Source organism: Oryza glaberrima, chromosome 11, assembly GCF_000147395.1.
Source record: "Oryza glaberrima chromosome 11, OglaRS2, whole genome shotgun sequence".
Lineage (NCBI taxonomy): Eukaryota > Viridiplantae > Streptophyta > Magnoliopsida > Poales > Poaceae > Oryza > Oryza glaberrima.
In genome coordinates, this window is record NC_068336.1 from 20,082,919 (window position 1) to 20,109,309 (window position 26,391).

Below are 26,391 nucleotides of genomic sequence, written 5' to 3' on the forward strand. Positions count from 1 at the left end.
TACACAACATGGGTGTTATGCGCTAAATTGAGTATTAGCGAAGTAGTGGTTGTATGACTTCACCTATATATTCAGATTCAGATCCATAGTGACCACAAATATTACATATACGTGATATGCTTTCAACGTAATTTTATTGAGGCTAGCAATTTTTCTTTTGGAATGCTAGGGAACGTCACCGGCCCCTACCTGCATCCCCGCATGGTATGTTCCCTCGTGTGAGGGATTCGCTACCATGATCTATGCATCCTAGTTTAACACACACTTCTTATGCTTATCATCGTCGCCTTTGCAGCTGGTGGCAAAGTTGCCATGCAGCCAACCGTAGAAGATATTTTTTTTCCATGTACTCGTAGATGAGCATGTTGCCTTTGTGTCATCACTGTCGTTTTGGCTGCTCCAAAGACGAGGAGCTTAACATGGTGGCAGTGATAGACGCGGGCGAGGAGCATGCCGATGTCCATGCATGATCCATTAGTTGGGCATATCTCACCCGTCTCGCCTGTTCACCGATCGCTCTGCCAGAGCCGATGACAAACTGGTCGCTTGGATTTTCCTTTGTCTTCGATCACCTCTGCCTAGAACTTTCGTCGTGTCGACCCCTTCACCATGAACTATTGGGCATTCGTATTTGTTGCTTGCCCATGCGAAATGAGAATGTTGTGCAGTTCGCCTTCCTAGACTGCTGCTCGCTACCCCCACACTATCATGAACACAGTGCAATCATCATCGAGCACCCCATGGCATAGTTGGGTGGCTTCGACCTGGGCTCCAATGAGGCCGTGTTCGAGGTGTCAACGGGGGTGGTCGGGGACTCATGTGGCTACAGTAGGGCAACTCCTTCAACATTCATGGGCATAGCTGTTGTGCAATGTGCGCGACGGTGAGGTACGATAGTAGAGCATGTGTTTTTGAATATAGATGTGGTACTCTCATGTATTAGAGCATGTACCCACCTAGCATCTGTCACCCACAGGCATGAGACCTGGTATTCCTACCTAACAAGTTAACAACAACCATCGCTTGTTTTTTTTTTCTTTGGCATGTTAATGGGGGCACATTATATTCACCTGTTCGCGCGTACTTGTACCGATGTTCACTAGATTTGGCAAGCATTTTCTTTGCTGATAATTCTTTTTCCGGATTCCACCCCCATTTACCTTGTTTTCTTTTTACTGCCAATATTTTTGGGAAAATTCATCTGTTTCCAGTTTTGTCACCGAATTATGATGCAAAATTTCCACAGGGTTAGTTATGCGAATTATGCACAAACACATTTAAAATCAGTATCCAATTACCGTTATTACACTTATGGGTTATCTGAATATCTGATTCCTTCCAATTACCAAAGCTTTTAGAAACGGCCCATTTACTAATCCGTCCATTGAAAGCCCAATCACAGTCATGGGCCGCGCCATTAGCCCATTATTCACGTGAATACTTCTATTCACAGGGACCACTACGTAAAAGTCACACCTAGGTTTTCACCTCGCCGTCCCACTCCCACCCACGCCGCCGCCGCCGCCGCCTCCACCGCTTCACTCGCCGGAGCGCCATCCCAAGCCGCCGCTGCCGTCCTCCCCCTGAGAAAGCGTCGATTCCGTCCGGGGCCGGGCAGCGGTGGGACTCGTATCCGGACGGCCGCAGATTCGTTGAGCGACCCGCGCTGCTGGTTAGTCCAAAACCTTTTTACCTGAGCCCCTAGCTTTGATGGTTCTTGATCTGGAGAAGTTTAGGGGAGAAATATGGCTGCGATCAAGGATTTGCAGCCTCCGCATTTGCTCTCGCAAGAAGGTGGGGAGTAGTAGGGCGGATTTTAGGGGCGATTTTGCAACTCGTGAGATTGTTTTTTTTTTCCCTGTTACTGACGGAACTGTGACTGTTTCATTTGAAGTTATTGCATTATCTCGAGCGAAAATTCATGTTCCAGTGCAGGAATTTAGATGAACTGCACAAGCTGGCCACATTAACCATGTGATTGGTGATATTGGTTTGATCTTTGTGGACTTGCTTAGTCCAATCAGGATCTGACTGTGCTCATAAATGTAGTATTGGTGAATTATATTCTCCATTGTGTCTGGACGCGAATTACTTAGTCTGTCCATGCAACTGGCAGTAACTGATTCGTTATAGTTACCAAAAACCTGGATAGATTGGATGTGCATTGTTTTACCAGAGCTCATAGTGACCAAATTGGCTACCTCAGATAACTTTGTACGAACACTGTCCGTACCTGTTCCTGAAGGCATTTCATTATCAATAAATTCCATCCTTCTTGTATGTTGACCAAAAAGACGTAAGGCCGGTATCTTGATTTGTGTAGTCATGGTTTCTTCAGTTGGGCGGTCATCCCGACCGATTAAATTGTTCCAAATTAGTAGCTGGTTGTTTCTTTGATTTGTAAGCCATGTTGGTTCTTTCTGAATTAATAGTTGGTTATTTCTTTGATTTGTAATCCATGTTTGTTCTTTATTTAGAAAGCGTTAAACCTCTATTAGGAGAGTGTAGTATACGCAAGGCATATAAAATTCTTTACGTTTCTATTGCCGTTTCTGGAAATGTTACAGTAGCTCTATTCCGCATATGCTTCCTAACTATTGGTCATACTATTGTGTGCTACAGTATTTTGTTTGCCACATGTTGGGTGTTGCCCTCGTATTTATATGGCATCCATATTGCATTTGCTTTGATTGAATTGACGGATGGTAGCTACTACCCTGCTTTCCCTCGAGGAACTAATCCACCGAGAGCCGTGCGTTCCCGTGATTCCGTAATATTTTAGAATATTGTGGAATTAGAGAAAATAACGTTAATTGTTATTAAATCATAATAACTGGCAGTTAGTGTAAAAGTTTGTACTGTTTATGCCACATCATTACTCTTGCATGTTTTTTTATATGTTGACGGATATGCTAAAAATATGCAGTTTTTCATTCTGCAGGTTTTAGTCTTGTTGGTATCCTTCTGTTAAGGAAAATGGCAAGCAAAGCAGGTGGTGACGGCAAAGAAGCCATCAATGAGCAAATAATTGCAAACACTTACGGGAACATGCGGTCTGAAATGACTCAACTTTACACCAAGATTACAGAGTTAGAGATGGAAGTCAGTGAACACTCTCTTGTGATTGGCGCAATCGAGCCACTTGATCACTCAAGGCGTTGCTACAGAATGGTTGGTGGAGTCCTGGTTGAAAGGACCATCAAGGAAGTCTTGCCTGCGGTGCATCGCAACAAGGAGGGCCTTGAAGAGGTAATCGCTCGCATGCATGAAGCACTAGAGAAAAAGAAGAAGGAGATCACCGAGTTTGAGCTGAAGTACAAGATCAGGATCCGGAAGGCGGACACCAACGCTGACGAGGAAGAAGGCAGCAAGAAGGAAGGGTCTGCTCAGGGTGTTCTTGTTGGTCCTGCTGGCCAGTAAAGCAAAATGTCAAGCTTGCATACTGGTTTTTCCTAGAGATTATGAAAGTTAGGTTGCTCTTTGCTAGATGTCAACTGATTTCGGTCTCTCTTTCTATGTGTGTGTGAAGTATACTATTCTTCTGTGGAACCGTGGAATCCGTTCCATGTACAATTGAATGCTATCTGGCTATGCTAGTTGATAACTTCGGTCATAACTGCAGATTTTGTGCAGGTTGCAACATGATTTGTTCATATCTGGTTGCCCATCTGCCCTGGTGTCGCCATTCTCCAAACTTTGCTGCTTCACCATGGCACGTTTTTGAAATTTAACTGAATCCAATTGCATTTTGTAAGCAATTATTTTGTACATCCCCCCATGCAAAGCTATCCGTATAGGAAGTTGTGAGGGCCGCACTTCGTTTCTCTAGCTCAAATACGAAATACATGAGAAAATTTGTTTACAGACCTGAATTAAATTCATAAATTTTTGTTTACTAATCCTCTAGCACGGAACTCAAGCGGGAACGGAAGTTCACAAGAAAACTGTACGATTCCAGGCTGCTTATAGGTTGGCCAATAACTGATAATACGTCCAATTATACGTCAAATGGTATATTAGCGATAAAAAGATAATTTATGGTTAAACATGTTTTTCATGACTTGAATACCATGTTTAAAAGGAAAAATAAACTATGATAAAAAAATAAAAAATCAACTCTAAAATTAAGTTTTAAGATTCAAATTTTGGTCAGGGCAAAAAGATGTAGCAGCAATCCCTTTGAAATTGAAATTCGTGCTTACCAAACATGGGCCTAAATTCATTCACAATCTGATCCAATCGGCCTCTGTCTCGGCGTCCTCCCCTCCCCCAAAACCCCACCTCGCCGGAAACCCTAGAGAAACCCACGAGATGGCCTCCGGCGAGGGCAAGCCGAACCCCGGCGGCGGCGGCGGCGTGGTGGCCAAGGGGAGGAAGCGCAAGTACCTCCCCCACGGGAAGCCGGTGAGGAAGGGGGCCTACCCGCTGCGCCCCGGGGTGCAGGGCTTCTTCCTCACCTGCGACGGCGGCCGCGAGCGCCAGGCCACCCGCGAGGCCCTCTCCCTGCTCGACTCCGTAAGCTGCTGTGCTGCTGGTTCACTTCCCCTTCCTCCGCCATCTGCGTCTATGGTGCTCTACGCTGCTGGTCCGGCGCGGGTTCGCCGGCTCAGTGTTTGCTCGTGGTGGTAGCTAGAACTCATCAATTCGGCGTTTCGCTAGTCCTATTGTTTCAAAAATCGCGTGCTGGAGCTTGTGGTGACTTGGATGTTTTGAAAATTCAATTAGCAGGGACAGGATTTGGAGATGTTAAATGTTAGCGTTGTGTTGTGTTCATTGGGTTCCTCTGTTGTGATGATGTAGTTCACATGCTTGTTTAATTTACCGCTTAATGCTGCACCCTTTGAACACATTAAGTAATAACTGAAATGAGAAATTGATAGTCGCCGCGCTGGATGTTGGCTTGTTTGCTAGTCATATGTTTGGGATTTTCTGGCTGTAGAGCTTGCATGGGCTTATGCTCTTTTTTTTTTTTGAGAAAATATATATGTTGGATAGAACCTCATGTGTGATAGTCAAATTGTTGGATCTGCAGTTCTATGAAGATCTGGTGGATGGGAAAGGATCGGACGGGAAGCCCAAAAGCGTCCCTGAGAAACCATTGAACAAAAAAATTACGTTTGCGGATTCTGATTCTTCAGATGATGAGGAAGAAGATCATTCAGGGGAGGTGACTGATGACACAAACAACGTAGACAAAGGTGAAACCACACCTTCTGAGCAGCAGCAAGAGGTGTCTGACACCCCTGTAGTTCCCAGCAAGGACAATGAGGAACAAACAGATAATGCTGATGAATCAAAACTAAAGAAGCAGCGCGTAGAAGATCCTCCGATATATGAACAGACAGAACCAAAAGAGCCTACTGATAAGCCAACAGAGTCCACTGATAAACCAAAAGGGTCCAATGATAAACCCATTGATGATTTGATTGATGAGGATTTGAAGGAGCTTGGGGATAGGAAAAAGGTTTGTTTGAAGTTACTTGCTTTCTGCACACCCTTTTTCCCCTTATCACTGAAATGTTTGTTTTTGTTTTAAATATTGGCAAAGCTTAGAATGTTGTGATTAACTACTCTCTTGATCAATAATTGAAATTCTTGCTCAGATACTAAATTTAGAAGTTCACTTGTAGTAGATAAAGGGTTTTCAACAACTAACATCTTCAAAGGTCAAACATGTATTTAGCTATTCATTCATTGATACTTGGTTTTATTTTGGTCATGTGATGACATTATTGTGAACCTATCTGGAGCTGTTTAAGTACATTAAAGCAATTTTTAGTAACAAATTTTTTTATTAGGAGTCCAATTTGATGAGTGACATGTATTACATTTCACTATGGTCAACAATTAGTGTGAATTTGGAGGTGATGCTGTATTGAGATTATTACCTAGCAAGCCAATTGTTCCTCCCAAACAATCCCTTAATACATGAAAACAATATAAAATGATCAATTCCAAGATATCCTTTTTCCCACAATGGTTTATGTACTAACTTATATGATGAAAACGATTTTATGTCAAACAGAGGCTCTTCGCAACCCTTGATTCAGGCTGCAACGGTTGCATCTTCATTCAAATGCACAAAAGAGATGGAGACCCTGGTCCAGTTGAGATCGTACAGAATATGATGTCATCAGCTGCTTCATCTCGTAAACATATGTCCAGGTTCAGATTTGGTTATGTTGCAATCTTTGCATAGATATACTAGGCAGTTATTTTCTTGTTTTCAGACTTTCCTTTTTAATGCATGCTAGATTTATTCTGAGGTTTTTGCCCACTGAGGTGACATGTTATGCATCAGAAGAGGAAATAACAAAAGCAATTAGTCCACTTGTTGAAAAGTACTTTCCAAAGGAATCTTCTTCGGTATATAAGGTAACTCTCTGGCCTAATTTCTATGTTGATGTTTTCAATGTAATCTTTTAGGGACTTAGATTCTTAGGGAAACTAGATCTATTATAAAACTGTAAGAGAAGATAGGCATGTTGCCAGGTCATTTTGTCTATGGTAGCTTTATTCATATTTCGTGTTGTCCAATTAGAAGACGTTTCTAAACTTCATTGGAGAGGAATTGTTGTTACTTCAATGTGAATTCAACCATCTTAAGTAAAACCAGTCATGTTGTTACTTCAATGTGAATTCAACTATCTTAGGTAAAACCAGTCATCATGTATAATTGCGTGTTAAGTGTTAACACCAGGTGTCCTTTCCATTTAATAAATGGAACAATTTAGCACATGGTAATAAGGCTATGTACTTATATATTTGTATGATCATGTCAGCTGTAATAAGTCAATCGAATAGCAGTATTACTTTTTGTTGATTGGATAATAATTTGTAAATGATGAGTCATTAGTTTATCATCATTTCCCAGTTATCCTTCATAGAAGGGATCCAACAATATTTTATGATATTTATTCCCCTTCACCCAATATAAAGTATATCTGACATTCACCACACCTTGTGGCCATGTTGCAATAGCTGATAGTAGTAATAAGAAAATATAAATCAAATTACCTCTATTTTGTTTTGCTATACAAAATTACATTTCTTTACTTGGAGGTTTTTAATCTTTGCAGTTTGCTGTGTTATATGAAGCAAGGTCGAACACAGGTATTGATAGGATGAAAATTATCAACGCGGTAGCAAAATCTGTACCTCAACCTCACAAGGTTGATCTCAGCAGTCCAGACAGGACTATTATTGTCCAGATAGCTAAGGTAAATGATTTTATCCTGAATGCACTTATGACGTTATTGTCCGTAATGCATATGAACTGTTCTGTTAGAAAACCATGCTTATATCCTATGATTTTCACCGAAAATCCATTGAATCAGTTGCTTATTCAAATGAAAACTACATGGATGGCTAAAACTCTGTAACATATCAGGTTAATGCTGTAAGAACCAATTTTATTAAGCTTTTGAATCAGTTGCTCTGTCACACTTCATGTAGTTGTAGTGAAAGCTTTTTTGGGTCCAAGGGTGCAAATGGGCAGGCCCGGGAACCCACTTATAGTACAAATACCGCTGGGTTACCCGCTTATTTGTACTATAAGTGGGTTCATGGGCCTGTCCACTTGCACCCTTATTTGGGCCCCACAGATTTTGAACAAAAATACCTATCTTGATTGCATTTAATGAGTAATATACTCTTGTAGTATTTTCAATGCCCAGTACACAGGGAAAATATCATCCTTTAATTGATGTCCTTTTTCTTTCTTTACTGTTATCCTAACCACTTGCTTGAACAAGCTGAGGATGCTCTAGTTTGCAATTCATGCTCTGTGTTGTTTACTAATTTAGTAAAATATATGATGTGTTCTTTTGCATACTGCTCCTCGGTTAAGTTAACCAATACAAAAACCTGCTACAAAGGGGAATGTGGTCAGTGGAGCAGTTTTTAGCTTGTCTGTTAAATGTGCCGTAATGATTAGTTGGCATTTATTGTTCAGAAGTGAATGAACATATACTGCTCCATGATCTCTATCTGGGCAGCAGCCACACTGCAAATTTATCCATGGGTATATCAGATTGTGGCAGATATACATGATAAACTGATCACATAAGGCTATGAGCATGGTTATAAATTTGGAGCCATATTTTCAGTTGATTCCATTTGGCATTCTGATGGCACCCAATACATTGGATCATTGGTAATAAAATGGACTTAGAAAATATATGTTTATGATGTTTTTGCTTTTCCCCCATTTTTGATTAATTGTACTCAACCAAGTTCATGAATATTGATTGGTATATTGTGAATGAGCACATGAACTGTTCATCATGATCCAAACTGGCGTTCTTTTATTGTTGTTATAAATGTCATGCCAACCTATTCAAGTTCATGACTTCAACTTCCTTTGTTTGTCTTTAATGTCATGTCAACCTTTCCATGGCTCTTGATGTATCAACCACAAAAGCTAGCTCCTAGTGAAACTAGGAGCAATACTCATGGTTCATGCCAGTAGCCTATCCCTTTTAGTTTGCTGTTCATGCCAGTAACCTCTCCTTTTTAGTTTGCTATTTGACATGATACATATCTTCTAATCTTATGCCAACATTTTTTTTATTTGAAGTGTGAACTGTAGCTCACATTAAGTTGTGTGAATTGTGCATCTGGTCACCTGCTGAAGCTGTGCTAAGCCAGTCGGTTCAGTTTCTGATGGACTTGTTTGATTTTTTGACAGACTATATGCATGATTGGGGTGGTCGAGAGGTACAAAGAGCTCGCAAAGTTCAACTTAAGGCAGCTGACCTCACCACCGGAGAAGTAGCCAATTGACCAGCTTGAATTAGATTCGGCAGCAGTTGGTTAGTTGGTTGAGCCGTGAAAATCACTATTAAACCAAGATTTCATTGTATCCATCAAAGCCTGGAAATCGTTGGAAAGCAACATGGAATGTTTAACGCTTGACAATGCAATTTTGGAATTGTTTAATTATTGCTACCGCAGTCGGTTCAATAAATTTCGTCAAGGTTCTCGCTATCTAAATACATACATACAGTGCATGTGGTACTATAGAATCTGTTTGGCTTGAAATCAGATTTTGAAAGTACAATGGATTTCATCTCAAAAGGTACTACCTCCATATTTTAATATATGATGCTGTTGATTTTTTATCCAACATTTGATCATTCGTCTTATTCAAAAAAATTTATGTAATTATCATTTATTTTATTATTTTATTATGATTTGATTCGTCATCAAATGTTCTTTAATCATGGTATAAATATTTTTATATTTACACAAAAATTTTAAATAAAATGAATGGTCAAACTTTAGTCGAAAAGTCAAACGGCGTCATACATTAAAATACAATTAAAATACAGAGAGAGGGAGTATATGTTTCTGCTGCGGTGCAAATGGATTGAATGATTCCTTTCTTTTCTTCACACTGTTCCAAATAAGTCAAGAATTTGACGGTTATATCTTGGCGACTATTCTGCCACCAAATTGGCCTTTATGGAGATAACAAATCGGTCAAGATCTGCCAACTAAATCTGTTGATTCAGCAAAACAATTAGCCTGTATGAAATGCTAGAAAGAGTGAGACATTCATGGATGTTACGCTCAACTGTGATGAAAGTTACGCTGTCTGTTTTCATTGATGGCTGCTGTGCCTGTCCATACGCCCACTGACATTGCTAGGCTGCTCCTTTTTTCTTAATTCTTTCAGTGTTTGTATTTTTAGTCTTGTAGATTTTTGTGGGAGATGTTATCGTAGGGACATTTAGTTATCGATAAGATTTATAACTCTTAGCAAGGGGGTGAGCTTTGTAAATTTAGATGTGCACATCAAGAAAAAAAAAAGGTTGTTTATCCCCGTTGCAGAGAAGATTGCTAGCTGTCGGTGTGTTACAACAGAATTTCTTATTCCCCTCTATGCTTTATTATGCTTTAGTTTTTTTTCCTAGTAAGTATGCTTCTTTACAATTTTTCTTCTGATTTTTTGTTGGTAGATGTGATTCAGTTTATTTTGTTCTTGGTTAATATTGGTTCGGCGGGTTGTTTGTTTCGTTTCTGGTTTTCTCGAAGAGGCTGTGGTTACCCACTAACGCACGAATTTGACATGGAGGCATGGAGCGGACAGACTCCTCCTCCATCCAATTTTATATTATAAAACGTTTTGATATTTTTCTTAAGTTAAACTTCATTAATTTTGACTAATTTTATAGAAAAATATATAATACTTTAAAAAATATAATGTCAAAATATATATTTAATTTTTATTTAACTAACTTGATGATATGGATATTGGTTTTTTTATAAACATGATAGTTGAACATAGAAAAAAAAAGTTATAACGTCTTTTATTTTATTGTGAAATGGAGGGATGACGGCTAACATAATTCGCTGACCCCCCCCTCTCATCCAATCATCTTATTTACAACAGTCTAGCAACCACCGAAAAGTAAAAATAAAAATAAAAATAAAAATATGTCGGTCCAGTCTTTCGAAGTTGCTCCTAGCAATAAGACGTGCATGTGTGTTCATAGAGGTAAATGGACCCGTATCGTGGACATCTACATATCTCTTATAAAAAAATAGAAACAAAAATAAAAGAAAGGCCCTCCAACTTTTTCTTCAAACTTTCAACTTTTCCGTCACATCGAACTTTTCACCCACGTAAACTTTCAACTTTTTCGTCACGTCGTTTTAATTTCTTCAAACTTCTAATTTTTACATGGAACTAAACACAGCCAAAACCACATCTACTGTTCCATGGCATTGCCGGCTAGCTTGCCGCCCAAATCCCCCATTTCTTCTCAACAGCCCCGCCCGGACAGAAGGAAATAAATGCCGCGGCGTGGCGCACCGGCCGGCCGGCCGGCACCGGCGGCGGAGGCGAGAGTGAAAGCGACTTCGTCGGCGGCGGCGGTGTGGCGTGGCTCGAACCAGCCAAGCAGAAGATGATGGTCGATCAGCTGGTAGATGGTGGTTGGTCCCCCTCCTGAGCTGCAGCCGGTTTTCTTGCTAGCTCTAGCTGGTGCATTTAATCTAGGAATCCTTTAATTTATAGCTCAATGTGTGCCTTCATTGTGATTGTGATGGGGTAATAGTATTTGGTTAGGGCTCTAGATTTGTTGGATACGTCTACCAGTGAGATTTTTAGCCTATAGATTCCAAACATAGGCTGTCATATAATTCTCCATTTATCTCTAAATGTAAGTCGCCGCTGGTTGCCGCTATCATATACTATTTTTATCTATATTTATTTTTTACCCATCCTACACATACCTGTAAAAAAAATAAAATACCTCTAATTTATCAAATTCCAATATAATTAATTTTCTCTTTATCTACTCCTAATATAAATATTTTCTACTTTCATAAATTTTGATACACTTATTACTAAAATAAACTTATTTTAGAAAAAATGAAAAGAGCTAAAACTACACTTATTATAAAATGGAGGGTGTAGTATTAATAAAAGAGGTATCCTCTAACCATGTAGGTACAAGGTCGCTTTAGCAGTTTCCCTAAGTTCCATTACACTGGTCTAAAATAATATGTTTGGAATTAGAGTGTCATACAAATCTCCTGATATGTGATAATTAACGACAATTACAATCAAATTAGTGCGCGATGCTGTATGACCAGCCAACTTAGGCGGTTTGGCCAACGAAATTGCCTCTCGAATTTTTAATACATTGTCTATTTGTGCACTTTACCGTTGCCCGTAACGCATTGTCAATGAGTATTATCTCCGGTTTTGCTTTAAATAGATAATACCGTTAACTCTTGAACAAACGTTTAAACATTCAGCTTAAAAAGAAATACTAATTTTATTTTAAAGTATATAAATTATATTTTATTATATTTTGGTATGGAGGGAGGTAGTATTATCTATTTTATTGTGTTTTGATTTATTATTAAAGTTACTTCTAGCATGAAGTGCGCAAGTAAAAATAGTTTTAATTAAGACGAATGATACGGATATATATTTTTAAAAGTGATATGTATTAAAAACGGAGTGAATACATCCTACCGAAGTTTCTACAAATTGTCAAGGTAAGTACATAAAGGTCAAGTGGAGCACCACAAATTCTGGGTACAGCTACCAGATAGTGTAGCTTTGATTGATGAATTTATTAGCAGTTCACTTTGATGCTATTTTTAACCTTATCAAATTTTAGTAAAGTTGTCAAAAAAAAAAATGGCTACATTTAGTTTGTTGCTAAATTTTAGTAACTATATAAAAAATTCTGTCAATATTTTAATAACTATATAAGAAAACCTATATAAGGTTTTTTTCATCAAAGTGAATAGTCCCTCAGTCAGGTTGAGAAACGAAAATATATATTAGTCAGTTATCAGTTGCGATCAGTCAGGTTGAAAAACGAAAATATATATACTAGTCAAAATACTCGGTCGGAGAAATGAAATGCCACTAATAAAACTCCGGCAGGTGGGCCCCACATCCAGCATCCATTTACCAACCAAAGCTCCTCATTTGCGTCTTCTCTCCCTACTACTTCTCCTTCTCCTCCTCCTCCTTCCTCGCCGATCCTCGCCGCCGCCGCCGCCGCCGCGCATCGCCGGAGCAATCTCCATTGACAAGAGCGGTAAGTCGAGTATCTCTAGCTTCTGCTTGGGTTGGATTCTCCTCCCAATTCCCATATATTGGCTTATTATGTGGAAAAAGCTTTGGGAAGAAGTAGTAGTAGTATCAAGTACAAGTAGGCAATCTTGGCATCTCAGGGAGATCGATTCCTTGGAGATAAATTCGGCAACTTTTATGGAGGTGGTGGAGAGCGTGTGCTTTCCCTCCTTTGCAGCCATGAGCATAAAGTCTCCAGCTTTCTTGCTTTCTTTGTTTTTTTTTTTTTGCCCCCTCTCCTATTGGCATTCAAGGCAAAGATGTGAGCTTTTTTTGTGGGGAGAAAAAGGAATAATCGTTGGGGGATTGATTGCGTGGTTTCCTATCTTGGGGTTTTTTGCTCTTGGAGAGAAAAAGGTCTCATCTTTTATATGGCTTTGGGTGAATGAAGGTATAGGTTGGTGAGGAGGGGAGCTTGATGGTGGCGGCCATGGAGAAGCGGAGGGAAATCCGGGAGCTTCGGGACCGGATGGACAGGACGCTGGCGCTGCCCGACCTCGCCGACGAGGTGTTGCTGAGATCCCTCGTGAAGAGGCAGATTCTTGCGTCGTCGCTGTCCGCCGGCAACGGTGAAGGTTTGGGGCTTGATTTGGTTTCTTTTGTTCTTCTCTGGATCGAGTAGGTTAGCTTGTTGATGTAATTAATGTTGTGATTTGTGTGTACTTTAGTTTTACCTTATCTGTGCTGCACGTGAGCTGTTATGGATGCAGTTGAGAAAATATTCTCTCATGTGATGTCGTTTAGATTCTATTGTTTCATTGTCTATGTGTGAATATCCTACTGGTTCCTGAATGGTTGCTACTATTTCAGTTTATTGTTTTAAAAGATCTATTTGGGTTGATCATAATCAGCCTGCTTGTGTGGTCTCTCTGTTATTGTTTTTTCTTATGATTTGGTTTTATATCATTTTTAGGCAATATTGACCTGATTGCTGAAGCAAGGTCTAAAGAGATCTCGAATTTTCTTGAAATGCTAAATACTTCGGGGAATGAACGATCTTCGAAGATTCATGAGGCAGCACATAAGGAATGGAAGGTATGTTGAACCGAAGTAACGCATTTAAAGAATATGTTCTGCGTGTATGTGATCAGAGCACAAAGACATGGATCTTTACTTTGCACCAAAAATGTGATGTACTCATTGTTTTATTACTTATTCATATGCCATGCTATGATAAATCTCCAGAGCGTAAGGTTACATTTATGCTTGCAATTTCTGCCTCATTTATACTGTATTATTTGCACCAGAATTTGCTGTTATCATGTCTTCTTCTCCCTTCTTTTTGAGAGCGATTGATTTGTCTGTTACATTCCCATGCAAATTGTACTATATTGGTGCAATGATATGCAGTTACTCTCTGTTCTGTAGGTGAAGCAAGACACGGACCAATTACGAGTCATGTATCGCGAGGGACCAGACGGGACCCCATTTCACACCCTCCTTGCTGAAGGCTTTGCTGATGGACCAATTGATGTTTGTATGAAATCTAACTAGTAGTGAGTAAAATGCTATGATCTCACAATATACACAGTCACTTAAGCACACTGTTTTTTGCATAGGTACATGTGTTTCATGGGAATCGTCTCTGTACAAAAAATGGTGAGCACATTCATTAAGGACAACTTCAGATGTTGTTCGCCTAAAATTTTGCATCGTCGGACACTATATTTGTTACTAAAAAAAAGTTCATGGAGGCAGCATCAGGACCTGCTTGACTCAGCTTTTACTTTAGCATGTGGAATCAACACAAAAACTTTTATCTATAACATGGCAGTACAGCTTTTTACTACTTAGAGAATGGATAATCTATACACAACATTTCAGATATTCAGATTATCAGTTTCTTGTGTTTTTTTACTCAATTTCTTTACTGCTGTTTTTTGTTCTTCACGAAGTGCACTCGCATGACTCAATTTCTTGTTGAGTTAACACGTGACTGTTCTTAATTGAGAAGTGTACTCAAATATTGCCTATTTTGCTTATAGCAGTCACTCTGCGATATGGCCCACATGTACCTACTTTAGCAACTACCTGATGTTGCACCATTGCTCATGTAAAGTCCCTTTCTGCAGTAAGCTGACAAAGACAGCATAATGTTCATTTCAGCCATATACATAAAGATTGGACTAATTGTTGCCAACAATGTTTGCAAAAAAAATTTGGGATAATTCTATGGCTTACTTTCCACTACTTTTTATGAAACATAACATGTTTGCCAGCGGTATACTAAAGTTTTGGCAGCCCCACTGAACCCAAGAAACAAAAAGATAGACAAATGGGTACTTTCTTTCTCATATGCTGATGTGGTTTTTGTGTTCCAGGTTTCCACAATACAACCTTCCAACTTTTAAAGTTGCTCAGTCGGGCTGTTTGAAGAAGGTTCGGGTTGGTGAAGAAATTTCTTTGGTCAGGTTGGCTAAAGATAAATCTTCTTAACAGTCCATGATTTTTCTACAAATTTTAGTTGGATTTTCTCTTTGATGGATGTTGTGACTAACATCTGCATCCACTATTTGGAAGAAAGGGTGAAGGTTCCATGGCCAGTTTCGGAGAGAGAAGCTCTTCTTCACTACTTCGAATTAGAGTATCTTAAAGAAGATCTTGTCATTGTAATCATGAAAACTGTGCGTATGCTGAATTTTCTGGGCTATTTATTTTTTATGAACCTTGATCCACAGACTTCATTGTCCATGCCTCCAGTTCATTTATTTCTGCTTATTGCGTTGTTGCAGATATCGGATACGGACAATATAAATATAGAGACACATGGATTTAGTAGGGATGGAATTCCTGAAGCTGGTGACACCGTTCGGATAGATGTAGTCGGAGGCTTTGTTTTGCAAAGGATTACAAAGGACAAAAGCTTTTTCAGGTAAAACATCCAATCCTATTGTGCATTGAATTATTTAATATAAAGCACGAAGGTTCATTATAGATCGCTCCATTTGCTATTGAAATTGTACCCACTTTTGTTGGAAACTTGGAATCAAATTAGTGATTCTGTCAACCAAAGTGATTTTTTAGTGACTGTAAAAGGACTGGATGACTTTGTCCTAGAAAAAGGTAGAGTTCCATTAAGTTTTTTCATTTTTCTATGACGTACTTCTGACTTGATATGCATGTTCTGGATACATGCTATAATTTTTATTTTACTAGTTAATTTTTCATTATTAAGCCATGTTATTCCTGTACTTGTGAGTTGAGCTGTAGAATTTGTTTTACCTGCTTAATTTTAATTGTTTAGCAATATATAATTTTCATCATTCTTGCGTCTTGAATGCTAGTTTACATGATGTCTTGACTCCATTTTTTTGAACAGATTGTTATTAAATCACGTTTGAACTTTAAGAAAGATATAATTGTATGTAGTTTTTAAAATTTATTCATTTGTGATTCTTTTTGCTCAACAAGTTTCAGTTTAATAAATATGCTGATACTCCATTTTTTAACCAAATCCTCCACTCAGGGCAATAGCTAATATGGATATTAAGCTAGACTTCGTTCCACCATGGCTTATCAACTTCATATCAAGGCAACTAATTGGCAGCGGCCACAAACTGTATCAGAAGGTCAGTGGCATACACCTCGATACTTTTGTGATGATTTGATATCAATATGCATAGCGCTTTTCCCATTGCAGTATGGTCTTTACATAGATTTCGTGGTACTGCTATGTGGGGTGAGCAAATTATGACACAAGAGATCCCCTATTTAAACACTCGCTATTGACTTATCTTTGCAGGCAGTCAGTACTGTGGCAAATTGTGATGAGGATTACAAGAAAGCTTTGAGAGAACCACTCTATGTTAGAATACGTGAGCACCGGGGTTCTATTGACATGGCAAATGTCACTCCAGTGGAGGAAAGGGCAACAGAGGCCCCCCCTGACAATCCCATTTTGCAGAATCTTCTCGCGGTTACTAATATCACCTCGAACAGTGAGATAGTTGAAGAGGAGAGTGAACAAAAGGCATTATTCAAGCTGGATCATCATGCAATAGGCCCTTCTAACCATCCGGCTGAGCAAGAGCAACATGTTGAAAATAAGCCTTACATTAGTCCTGAGGTAGAGCAGGCTTTGAGCATATTGGACAAAGCTATTGAAATTATCCGAGGCAACAACGCTGCAAGTGCCAGTGTGGTCCAAAAGTTTATCGGTTACGATGTAACTTTAGATGGCAGTACCACTGACTCTAAAAATTCGCACAATATTCCAAATGAACATCCTGCTACGTTGCCACCTCGAGATTCAAGGTCAGCGTTAAATGATATTAATTTCTTCTATGGTACATTTGCACTAAAGTTGATGCACAATTATTACATGGTATGTTCCTTAATGCAGAGAGACCCAGCAAACTTATTCCTTGTCCAATGAGAATGTTAATCATAGGGAGAAAGATGCTCTTGACTGTGATTCGCAACGATACACGACAGCTTCTACCGTAACAAAAACAATGTCCATGACAAGGAGGAGCACGACACGGGTGCACGGAGAAGAGAGCCTTGACACCAATGGCTTACATCAGAACGGTTTCCACAAGGACAAAGACTCTAAACGAACAAGGAAAAGGAGGACAAACAGGTGGCTCTGCTGCTTAACCCCTAGCACCACAGGATGATGAGAGGACCATTCAGTTTGCTGAGTTAACCATTGAATTTTGAATGCACTACACAAAGCAGCTTTAATCTATAAAAAATTGATAGTTTGCGAAATACACGGGAATCGAACGACAACCCAGGTGGCACCTTGTGATAGTTACCAAGAGCAGATCCAGTCCTTGATAAGTTGTATAGTAGCTGTTGTATTGTTGTAACATAATTTGCGATGATGTTTCTCGTTAATGCAGAGGTTGGGAATTGTACTTCCATCATCTAAAATGCGCAACGTTGTTTTCATGAGGATTCTGTTATGGCCTTATGGGGGGTTCTAGGTAGGTACAATCCTCATGACCAAACACATGATCATGCTTGTTGGTGCTGCTATCAGTGAATGAAGGAATAGCTATATAGTACCTTATCAGATTTTAATGACATGATTTTCAAAGTTTCAGTCATCCTTCAGAGATTCTTCTGAGCAACAGCAACAGTTTGAGTATGGTCCCAAACCAAAGCTGTTGAATTTCTTATGTCGGCAGATCAGTTTGTCTGCTATTTGTTGAATTTTATGTCGGCAGGTCAGCTTGTCTGCTATAGAGTTCAGTTTTGTTTGGTATGGATTTAGAGTCTTGTAGATGCAAGATTGAACATAGTGATAATTTGATGTTTTACCTTTTCGATTGATGTTTTGACTAGAGTATTTGAGGTGACTTTGACCATTTACTTTTCATCTCTAAATTAAGATATAGTAATAAAGATACTATAAAGTATTTCTGATACCAGATTTATCTAGGGTGTGAAGTAAAAAAAAAGTATGATACATATAAACCTTGTTTTAAATGACACTATTTTAGCAAAAGCATTTATATATATATGATTATTGAAAACTGTTTTAAATCTGTTTTTCAACTTTATAATACTCCATCCGCTTCAAATTAGTTGTTTTAGGTTTATTTAAAGTTAAACATTTTCAATCTTTAACCATTGATTTAGTTTAACATCATAAGATTTTATTTTTAGATTCATCAAAACAAATACTTTCATAATATATAATTCACAAGTTAAATTACACGGATATTTAAAATTAACGATAAAAAATTAGACATTTTTGATTGAGGACTATATGTAATTTGGAACAGAGGTAGACCATCCAATAGACTCTGCAAATTGAGGCAAACGAAACAGAGTAGGCTAGGGGTCAAGTATTCACCCTCCATGCCATTTCAGTGCGACAAAAACAGCAAAAAGACCACTGACACATTGGTCCCACATGTCAGTGGGTAATATTTTTCTCTTATAATTAACCAACGATGCCTCCAATCTGTCATGAAATGGTTTTGGGCAACAAGAGTTAATTAGTACTCCTTCCGTCCCCAAATATAAAGGATTTTGACTTTTTACTTGTACTGTTTGTCCACTCATCTTATTCAAAAAGTTTTGGGATCATTATTTATTTTTTTTGATTTAATTTATTATCCAAAATACTTTTAGCACAACTTTTCGTTTTTTATATTTGCATAAAATTTTTTGAATAAGACAAGTGGTCAAACAATACAAGCAAAAAGTCAAAATCCTTTATATTATGTGATGGAGGGAGTACAAGTTATAACCTCCATAATAAAAAGTACTACTACAAGTCACAATAAACTAACTGGTCAATATAGATTGGTTGGTGGGTATAAATACTGCTCCTCCGTTTTAGCTTATAAGACTTTCTAGCATTGCCTATATTCATATATATGTTAATGAATCTAGGTACACATATATGTTAATGAATGAGAAAATTCTCAATCTAGCATTAAAAAAAGTTGCTCTTCCCTCTATAGCACCCAAACTTCAAAAGTTCCCTATCTAGGCACTTCTAAAATTTCCCTTCCCTATGTAGCACTTCCGTTAGTTTTTACACTTGACAGTGTTAACTGGCAGGAGAAAAGACAGTTTTGCCCTTCTTTAGTTTTCAGACTTTCCCGTACATGATCGTTGGTATTTTAGACGTGCTTTCTCTTGATTTAACGTAACACTGCAAATATAACATGTCGATCCACTCTTTTGAAAAAAAAAATTGCTCACTGGCTGCCAAAGTAGAAATCTAACCAAATGACGCCGATCGGTCGGGTAACAATGGTTAACTCGGTGCTCAGTTCCATTCCCATCTACCTTTTGGTCACGATCAATGCTCCAAAACGGGTGATCAAGGGAATTCATAAATTCCGGAATTCATAAAGTCTGGTGAGGTTTCCTTTGGTAAGGCCAATGCCCATAGTGGTTGCTGTTGTGTCGCTTGGGCCAGGGTATGTGCCCCTAAAAAGTACGGTGGATTGGGTGTTCCCGACTTAGAGCGAATGGGCATCGCTTTAAGATCTCACTGGGCTTGGCTGCAGAGAACAAGCTTGGATAAGCCTTGGCAAGGTTTGAACATCCCAATCTCACCCAAGGAACATAGCTTCGTGGTGGAGTCCACGGTGTGTGTCTTGGGCAATGGTGAATCTGCGTTCTTTTGGGAAGACAACTAGCTAGAGGGATACTCTGTTCGCTCCTTTGCACCAGCCGTCTACAACTGTGTCCCTGAGGCCCGAGCATTTCAAACGTCGCAAAACGATCGTTGAGGCACTTCAAGATAGAAGATGGGTCAGAGACATCTACGGAGCTCTAGGGATCCAAGCGATTCTCGAGTACCTCCACCTCTAGACCACTGTAAACTCAATGGAGCTATTGCCGGATCATCCGGACTCCCTCTCTTGGAGGTGGGACTGCTCGGGGGAATACACCTCCAGTTCAGCCTATCGAGCATTGTTCCTAGGAAGAGTCTGGTTTCAGTCCAAGCCAATTTGGAAATTGATGGCGCCCCGCGATGCCGCTACTTCTTATGGTTGGTTGCTCTCAATAGGTGCTGGACCGTGGACCTCCTCCACAACCGTGGCCTCCCACACCTAGACCGTTGCGTCATTTGCGATCAACACGAAGAGAGCATAGAACGTGGCTAGAGGTTGCGAAGGCAATGGTTGCTAAAGCGGAACTCTGGCGTTTGGCCAACGCGGCAATTCCAGCGTTGAATGTCCAGCCCCTAGTCTTCTCTAGGTCGCACAATACTCGTGCGAGAATAGGCCTAGCTTAGTGTTTTTGGTTATCGCTTGTATCCCGCCCCTTATTATTTTTTTCAATTTTCCCTATAAATAACTTTTGTTCCTCATAATACAAAGATGCGCTCCTTGCGTATTCTCAAAAAACAAAAAAAAACCGTAAGCAATAACTTACCCAGTCTAAAATCGTCGAAATTATCATGCGAATCAATGTATTACTTTGTTATGTACTTTGGTACTCCCTCCATTTCAGGTTATAAGACGTTTTGGCTTTGGTCAAAGTTAAACTGTTTCAAGTTTAACTAAGTTTATAGATAAATATAGTAATATATATAATACTAAATTAGTTTCATCAAATTAATAATTGAATATATTTTAATAATAAATTTATCTTGGGTTGAAAATATTACTACTTTTCTCTACAAACCTAGTAAAACTTAAAACAGTTTGACTTTGATTAAAGCCAAAACGTCTTATAACCTGAACGGAGGGAGTATTATGCAGACTGTAACCAGAAATGAACAAGGGAATATTCATTTTGCATAGTACTCTTGTATAAATTATCAAAGGTATCATGCAGACTGTAGAAGCATGACTGCAACCGGCCACACTGTAAACAATTTGGATTTGATCCAAAGTAATTGCATCAAAAGAAACATAACAGAAATATTTCTGCAGTGAACATCAGTGATCCAGTTATCATAGGATACAAATAGTTGGAATGACCACTACAGGATTCAGCTGCAGATACTTAAGAGGGAGCTCAAGAATATGCATGACAGATTTATTAGAACATAAAAGTAACCCAGCAGAAAAAAGAAATGCAGTGTCTTCATTTTTCTGTATCCTCTATTTCCAGCAAGAGAGATTCCTTGATTGCATGCAGTTCCTTAATGATATCTCCAGTTGATAATCTACTCGATGGCATTTCCTGGGAGCAAGAAAGTCCTAGTTTAAGTAATGAAATCAAGCAATCGATCTTTTGCTTGCTTGAAAAATCATCGGTTGTCTCAGGATCATGCTGATCAATGCCCAGACACAGCTTGTTGTCAACAATGTCCATCACTTTACCATGTAAACCCAGACTTACAGACTCGCAGAGGCTCAATCCTTGTGTAAATTTGCTGTCACTGGGCCTCTTCCCAGTTACAGTTTCCAACACAAGAATGCCGTAGCTGTAAATATCACCTTGCGTCGACACAGTATTCCCAGCACCATATTCTGTTGCATTGAACATTCCCCAGAAATATTAGAATTCTTATAACTTGTATAGCTATAGATTTACCATAAGTTGTACTGATATACAATTAGGTAAAAATAAAAATTCAATGCTTCCCCTAAAACTAATTTCATCTGCAAATGGCCCATAATATTATTGTATAGATGTGGGCTTCATTTGAAGAACAAGAAACGGACTAACCTGGGGCAGCATAGCCAATCGTCCCTCTAAATACTATTGAGTTCGTCGAGGGTTGGAAAACTGAGTTTTGCTCATCAAGAATCCTTGCAAGTCCAAAGTCCCCAACACGAGCCACCATGTCAGAATCCAAGAGAACATTACTTGACTTAATATCACAATGTATCACAGGGGCAGGGCCATGGCAATGAAGATAATCCAATGCATAAGCCACATCAAGGAGTATGCTTACTCTTTCCAGGATAGTCAAGTACCTTTGCTCTGTATGATCATTATTGTCAGGATGTAGCCAACCATCTAAACTGCCATTAGGCATGAACTCGAACACAATTGCTTTGAAGTCATTGCCACTGTTATCAATGCTTGAGCAAGCTGTAATTATTTTGACAAGGTTCCGATGCCGTAGGTTTCGCAGTGCTTCGCATTCGGCTATGAAACTTTTGAGTGCGCCAGGGGTTTGGAGTTTTAGCACTTTCACAGCTATATCTTTACTTTCACCAGCTTGATTATTTATTTCTCCTTTGTACACAGACCCAAATGATCCTGATCCCAACAAATTGGTTGCTGAGAAATTATCTGTTGCTCTTACTAGCTGGGAGTAAGAGATCAAGGGATGGCCTTCCATGGATGTGGTAGATGGGATGTTTGTTTTTATTTTCTTACGCCAAGAAAGAAGCTTGTAAAGCAATAAGAGGAGTAGTAATGTTACAACAAGAGAAACAACAATAGGAATCACCAGAAGTTTTTGCCTTCTGTGTGGTGACTGTGAAGCGCATCTAGGCAAATGTAGATCTGGTATGCCACCACAAAGTTTGCCATTTCCTTGGATGGAAATCGCAGAAGGATTCGAAAAGACACCAAATGTCAGTACTTCACCACTAAAGTCATTGAATGAAAGGTTGAGATAACTGAGCATGGTAAGGTTTGACAGGAATGTGGGTATTTGACCTGACAAGTTGTTATTGGAAAGATCAAGAATTTGTAGACCTTTCAATTGACTCAGGAGTGATGGAACGCTACCGCTTAAGAAATTATTTTGGAGAGATATATTCTGGAGAAGTTGGCATTCACCAAGGGTGCTAGGGATTTCACCTGATAACTTGTTGGAATCTGCATAGAATTGAACAAGATTTTTCAAGCCCCCGATTTCTTGCGGTATCGATCCTTCCAAGTTGTTATTGGATATATCCAAAGTTAACGACAACGTGTGAATCTTAAATATTTCAATAGGAATAGGACCTGTGAAATTATTGCTTGAAAGACCTAATTCCACTAGGTTTGTCAGGTTTCCAAGAGCACATGGTATCCTACCAGTGAAGGCATTCACATCAAGGCGGAAATAATTTAGTTCTGTAAGATTCCCTATGGCTAATGGGATTGATCCACTTATTTTATTATTGTCTATATATAAAACTTGCAGATTTTTAAGCCTGCCCAACGATGACGGAAGAATTCCCGTGAAAGAGTTGTTATGGAGTAGAAGAGCTTCTAAGCTAACAAGATTACCAATGTCTTCAGGCATGCTTCCAGATATTGCATTAAAATCAAGATAGAGGTATTCAAGATAAACTGACAGGTTTGAGATTGAAACAGGAAGTACCCCTTCAAACCTATTGTTGCCCAGGAACAAAGCTTGCAAGTTGGAGCAATTCGTTAACGCAGATATGAATCCCCATCCTTTCGGATCTTTAGCTCCCAGGAATGTGTGCTCAGCTTCTAGCGAAGTGAGGTTTCTTAACCTCCCAACCTCCGGAGGAATGATTCCACCGAAAGAGTTGAAACCAATCTGTATCCGCGACAAAGCGGACACGTTACCTATTGATACAGGGATGTTGCCATGAAACTGGTTGTCGTTAATGTACAGGTGCTGCAGATGAGGAAGAGAGTTGAACACATCAGGAGGCATCGTCCCATGCAGCATGTTTTGCTGGAGATTAAGCTCTGTCAGAGAGGAAACATTCCAGATGGAAGAGGGGATCAGCCCGGTTAGATTGTTGAAGCCTAGCTCAAGCCATGACAATCCAGAGAGCATGCCAAGGGATGATGGGATGGCTCCTGATAGCATGTTGTGTGCAAGAAGAAGATGATAGAGGTTGGTGAGATTGCCCAAACCAGGCGGTATCTCACCGTGCAGCCTGTTCTTGAACAAAGGGCGCCCAACGATTGCAAATCTGCCAGAGACCGAGGGATCTCTCCTGACAAAGCATTTTCATGAAGGCCCAACCTGACAAGATTCTTCAACGCACCTAGCTCGGCTGGGATCTCACCTTGGAGCTGGTTGTTGCCTAGATCAATCGACATGAGCTCGGCACATTCTCCAATGGAAGCCGGGATGCTTCCTTGGAGATAGTTCGAGCTTAGGTTCAGCATCCTAAGCCTGGTGAGTTGCCCGATCTCTGGAGGTATGTCCCCGGTGAACTGGTTGTCACCAAGTTCCAGCTCCCTGAGCAAGGACAGGTTGCCCAATGACGGAGAGATCCTTCCAGACAGGTTGAACGAGCTCATTTGCAACGCCACAACCCTCTCGGGATGCCGGCCGCCGCACACAACTCCCGGCCAGCTGCAGTAGTGGCTTGAAGCGTTCCATGATGCCAGGAAGCCATCAGACAGCAGCATGGACTTGAACGAGAGGAGCGCAGGCTCATCCGCCATGGCAGTACTTCTGCTGCTGCTGCTGCTGCTCCCTGGAGAAACCTGGGCGTAGAAACAGGACAGCAACAGCAGTGAGGAGCAGAGCAATGCTGTTGCTCCTGCCATGATGATCAAGCCAGTGGTGTCGACAGGAATCGCACCGCAAACGGTGAGGAATTTGGGGAGGATTTTGGGAGAAAGAGATAGAGCAGAGTAAGAATTGAGGAAGAAGAAGATAGAACAGAGTAGGTTGGAATGAAAGCAGGGAGAGATTGGAATTATAGGAAGGAATAGTTGTTTCATTACAAATCAGTCCGCCCCTTGTCTCTGACACCTGCCCACCTTATATAGCACAACACCATTAGGTCTCTCTCCCCCTTGCTGATAGTGGGCTAGCCAATAGATACTGGCTGACTCCACTCGCTTGTTTCGTTTCTAGCTTTGATCGTCTGTCTTCTTTAAATTTTTTTTTTAAAAAATTAAAAACATATGTCATGCATAAATACTATTTATGTTTTTTCATCTAATAACAATAAATATATTAATTATAAAAAAAAATTAAATAAGTCGAACGATCAAAGTTGGACACGAAAAAACTTATAGTTGTGCTTAAAATGGAACGAAGTGAGTAGAATACTTTGTGTTGGGCTGCCTTTCTCTAGAAGATTTCCTGTGGGCCTGAATTGCGACATGAGCCGCCGCCGCCGACCCTGTCTTCCCACCTTGCTCTTGTGCTGATCGACTTGAGGATGACAAGTGGCTGCAAGAATGCATTTGCATATATTGAAGGGTTCTTTATATATAGAAAAACTTTGAGTTATTCTTCTGATCCCCAGCAAACAAAGAGGCTGTATTTAGTTCATACCAAAATTGGAAGTTTGGTTGAAATTGGAACGATGTGACAGAAAAGTTGAAAGTTTGTGTGTGTAAGAAAGTTTCCATGTGATGAAAAAGTTGGAAGTTTGAAGAAAAACTTAGAAACTAAACACGGCGAGAATAGAATGTATATATGTGCTACTTGTGTCCACATCAGGAATATGTCGGCGACCGGTCATTTCATTGCTACTTCCAGTCCACTGGAGGGTCAATGCAATCAGTTGATCTAATGTATGGAACTATGGATGCATGCGGTAGTACTGAAACTGCCCAGTTCCTACCAGACAGCTTTTGGCAAATAATTTCCTGTCTTTTTAATCAAAGCAGACCACTTGCAAAATATATAATCATTTTGTGTTCTCCAGTCAGTCATGCAATTTTGTTTTCATTCAACAAGTAGTCAAGGGGCGTGCGCTTTGGTGCACGTCATTTCTCGACAAAACGTTTGGTGCGCTTCGATAAAAAACCTTCTTCTAACCTTTTTTCCCCTCTATCTTTATAATATTTGGATGATCTCCTTCGGTCATCTCGACAAAAAGTTTGTTCGAAATAAGATTAGTGACTACAAAATAATGCAGTCTGATGAGCAGCATGAGTAGTCCTTGCTATTTACATTGCCAATTTTCTGCATATTAAATCACTATAATCATCAACAAAGCTGTCTCAGTCTAGTCGAGGTAGTCACTGGTTTCAACTCAAAATTTAATATGATTTCTCCTGAATTTGCATACGACCTCTAGATCAAGTTCAACAATACAACAACATGAGCAGTGTTATCGCCACTCAATCCCGACATCATATGTGTTCCCCCAAAATTTCTACAAGTCTAAACTTAATTTCTGAGTCGCAAGAATCTCTGTACGCAAGACAATTTTTTTTTCAAAAGAAAAATAATAATAATAATTTTTGAGGTTAAATGTTGGGGATTCTAGATCAGTCTCATGAACGCACCTAAGATTCCTCCCTCTTTGCCCGTCGCCCTTGGAAATTCCGGCAGCGAGCTCCTCAGGCCGCCGCGCTCCCCTCTCCATCCCACTCGGCGGCCATCTCCTGCGCCTCATCCGCCGCCGGTGGGCCTGCCTCTCCGCGCACTGGACTGCACCGACGCCGGCGCCGGTGGCGGCAATCTCGTCGGCTTCAGAGGCATCTCACGGGGGAATCTCGACGAAAAGCGGTGGAGAGAGACA

At 39.9% G+C, this 26,391-nt stretch overlaps 3 protein-coding genes and 1 pseudogene across 3 annotated transcripts; 3 read left to right on the forward strand and 1 right to left on the reverse strand.

Annotated features, from left to right (window-relative positions):
• The first annotated feature begins 1,471 nt into the window (after positions 1-1,471).
• LOC127754000 (prefoldin subunit 2-like) lies at positions 1,472-3,640 on the forward strand. The gene is made up of 2 exons (XM_052279454.1): positions 1,472-1,672; positions 2,942-3,640. Exon 2 carries the CDS (start codon positions 2,977-2,979, stop codon positions 3,418-3,420), a length of 444 nt encoding a protein of 147 aa, XP_052135414.1. The 5' UTR covers positions 1,472-1,672; positions 2,942-2,976; the 3' UTR covers positions 3,421-3,640.
• A 582-nt stretch (positions 3,641-4,222) lies between these two features.
• Positions 4,223-9,116, forward strand: LOC127753643 (uncharacterized). The gene is made up of 6 exons (XM_052279057.1): positions 4,223-4,515; positions 5,033-5,464; positions 6,026-6,165; positions 6,255-6,375; positions 7,080-7,220; positions 8,690-9,116. The coding sequence occupies exons 1-6, from the start codon at positions 4,312-4,314 to the stop codon at positions 8,774-8,776; spliced, it is 1,125 nt and encodes a 374-aa protein (XP_052135017.1). The 5' UTR covers positions 4,223-4,311; the 3' UTR covers positions 8,777-9,116.
• Positions 9,117-12,426: 3,310 nt separating this feature from the next.
• On the forward strand, positions 12,427-17,632 carry LOC127754971 (uncharacterized). Its single transcript, XM_052280582.1, has 11 exons — positions 12,427-12,569; positions 12,996-13,179; positions 13,518-13,639; positions 13,973-14,081; positions 14,164-14,203; positions 14,926-15,015; positions 15,129-15,228; positions 15,337-15,476; positions 16,071-16,173; positions 16,347-16,858; positions 16,947-17,632. The coding sequence occupies exons 2-11, from the start codon at positions 13,023-13,025 to the stop codon at positions 17,221-17,223; spliced, it is 1,650 nt and encodes a 549-aa protein (XP_052136542.1). The 5' UTR covers positions 12,427-12,569; positions 12,996-13,022; the 3' UTR covers positions 17,224-17,632.
• Positions 17,633-20,769: 3,137 nt separating this feature from the next.
• On the reverse strand, positions 20,770-26,391 carry LOC127753978 (receptor kinase-like protein Xa21; annotated as a pseudogene).

Bases quoted from the DNA above. Each gene is read 5' to 3' on its own strand.
- LOC127754971 (XM_052280582.1), top strand. From the start codon at position 13,023: ATGGTGGCGGCCATGGAGAAGCGGAGGGAAATCCGGGAGCTTCGGGAC. The intron at 14,204-14,925 runs GTGAGCACATTC...TTTGTGTTCCAG, and splicing joins TCGTCTCTGTACAAAAAATG to GTTTCCACAATACAACCTTC. The intron at 15,229-15,336 runs GTGCGTATGCTG...GCGTTGTTGCAG, and splicing joins TCATTGTAATCATGAAAACT to ATATCGGATACGGACAATAT.
- LOC127754000 (XM_052279454.1), top strand. From the start codon at position 2,977: ATGGCAAGCAAAGCAGGTGGTGACGGCAAAGAAGCCATCAATGAGCAA.
- LOC127753643 (XM_052279057.1), top strand. From the start codon at position 4,312: ATGGCCTCCGGCGAGGGCAAGCCGAACCCCGGCGGCGGCGGCGGCGTG. The intron at 5,465-6,025 runs GTTTGTTTGAAG...TATGTCAAACAG, and splicing joins AGCTTGGGGATAGGAAAAAG to AGGCTCTTCGCAACCCTTGA. The intron at 6,376-7,079 runs GTAACTCTCTGG...TAATCTTTGCAG, and splicing joins AATCTTCTTCGGTATATAAG to TTTGCTGTGTTATATGAAGC.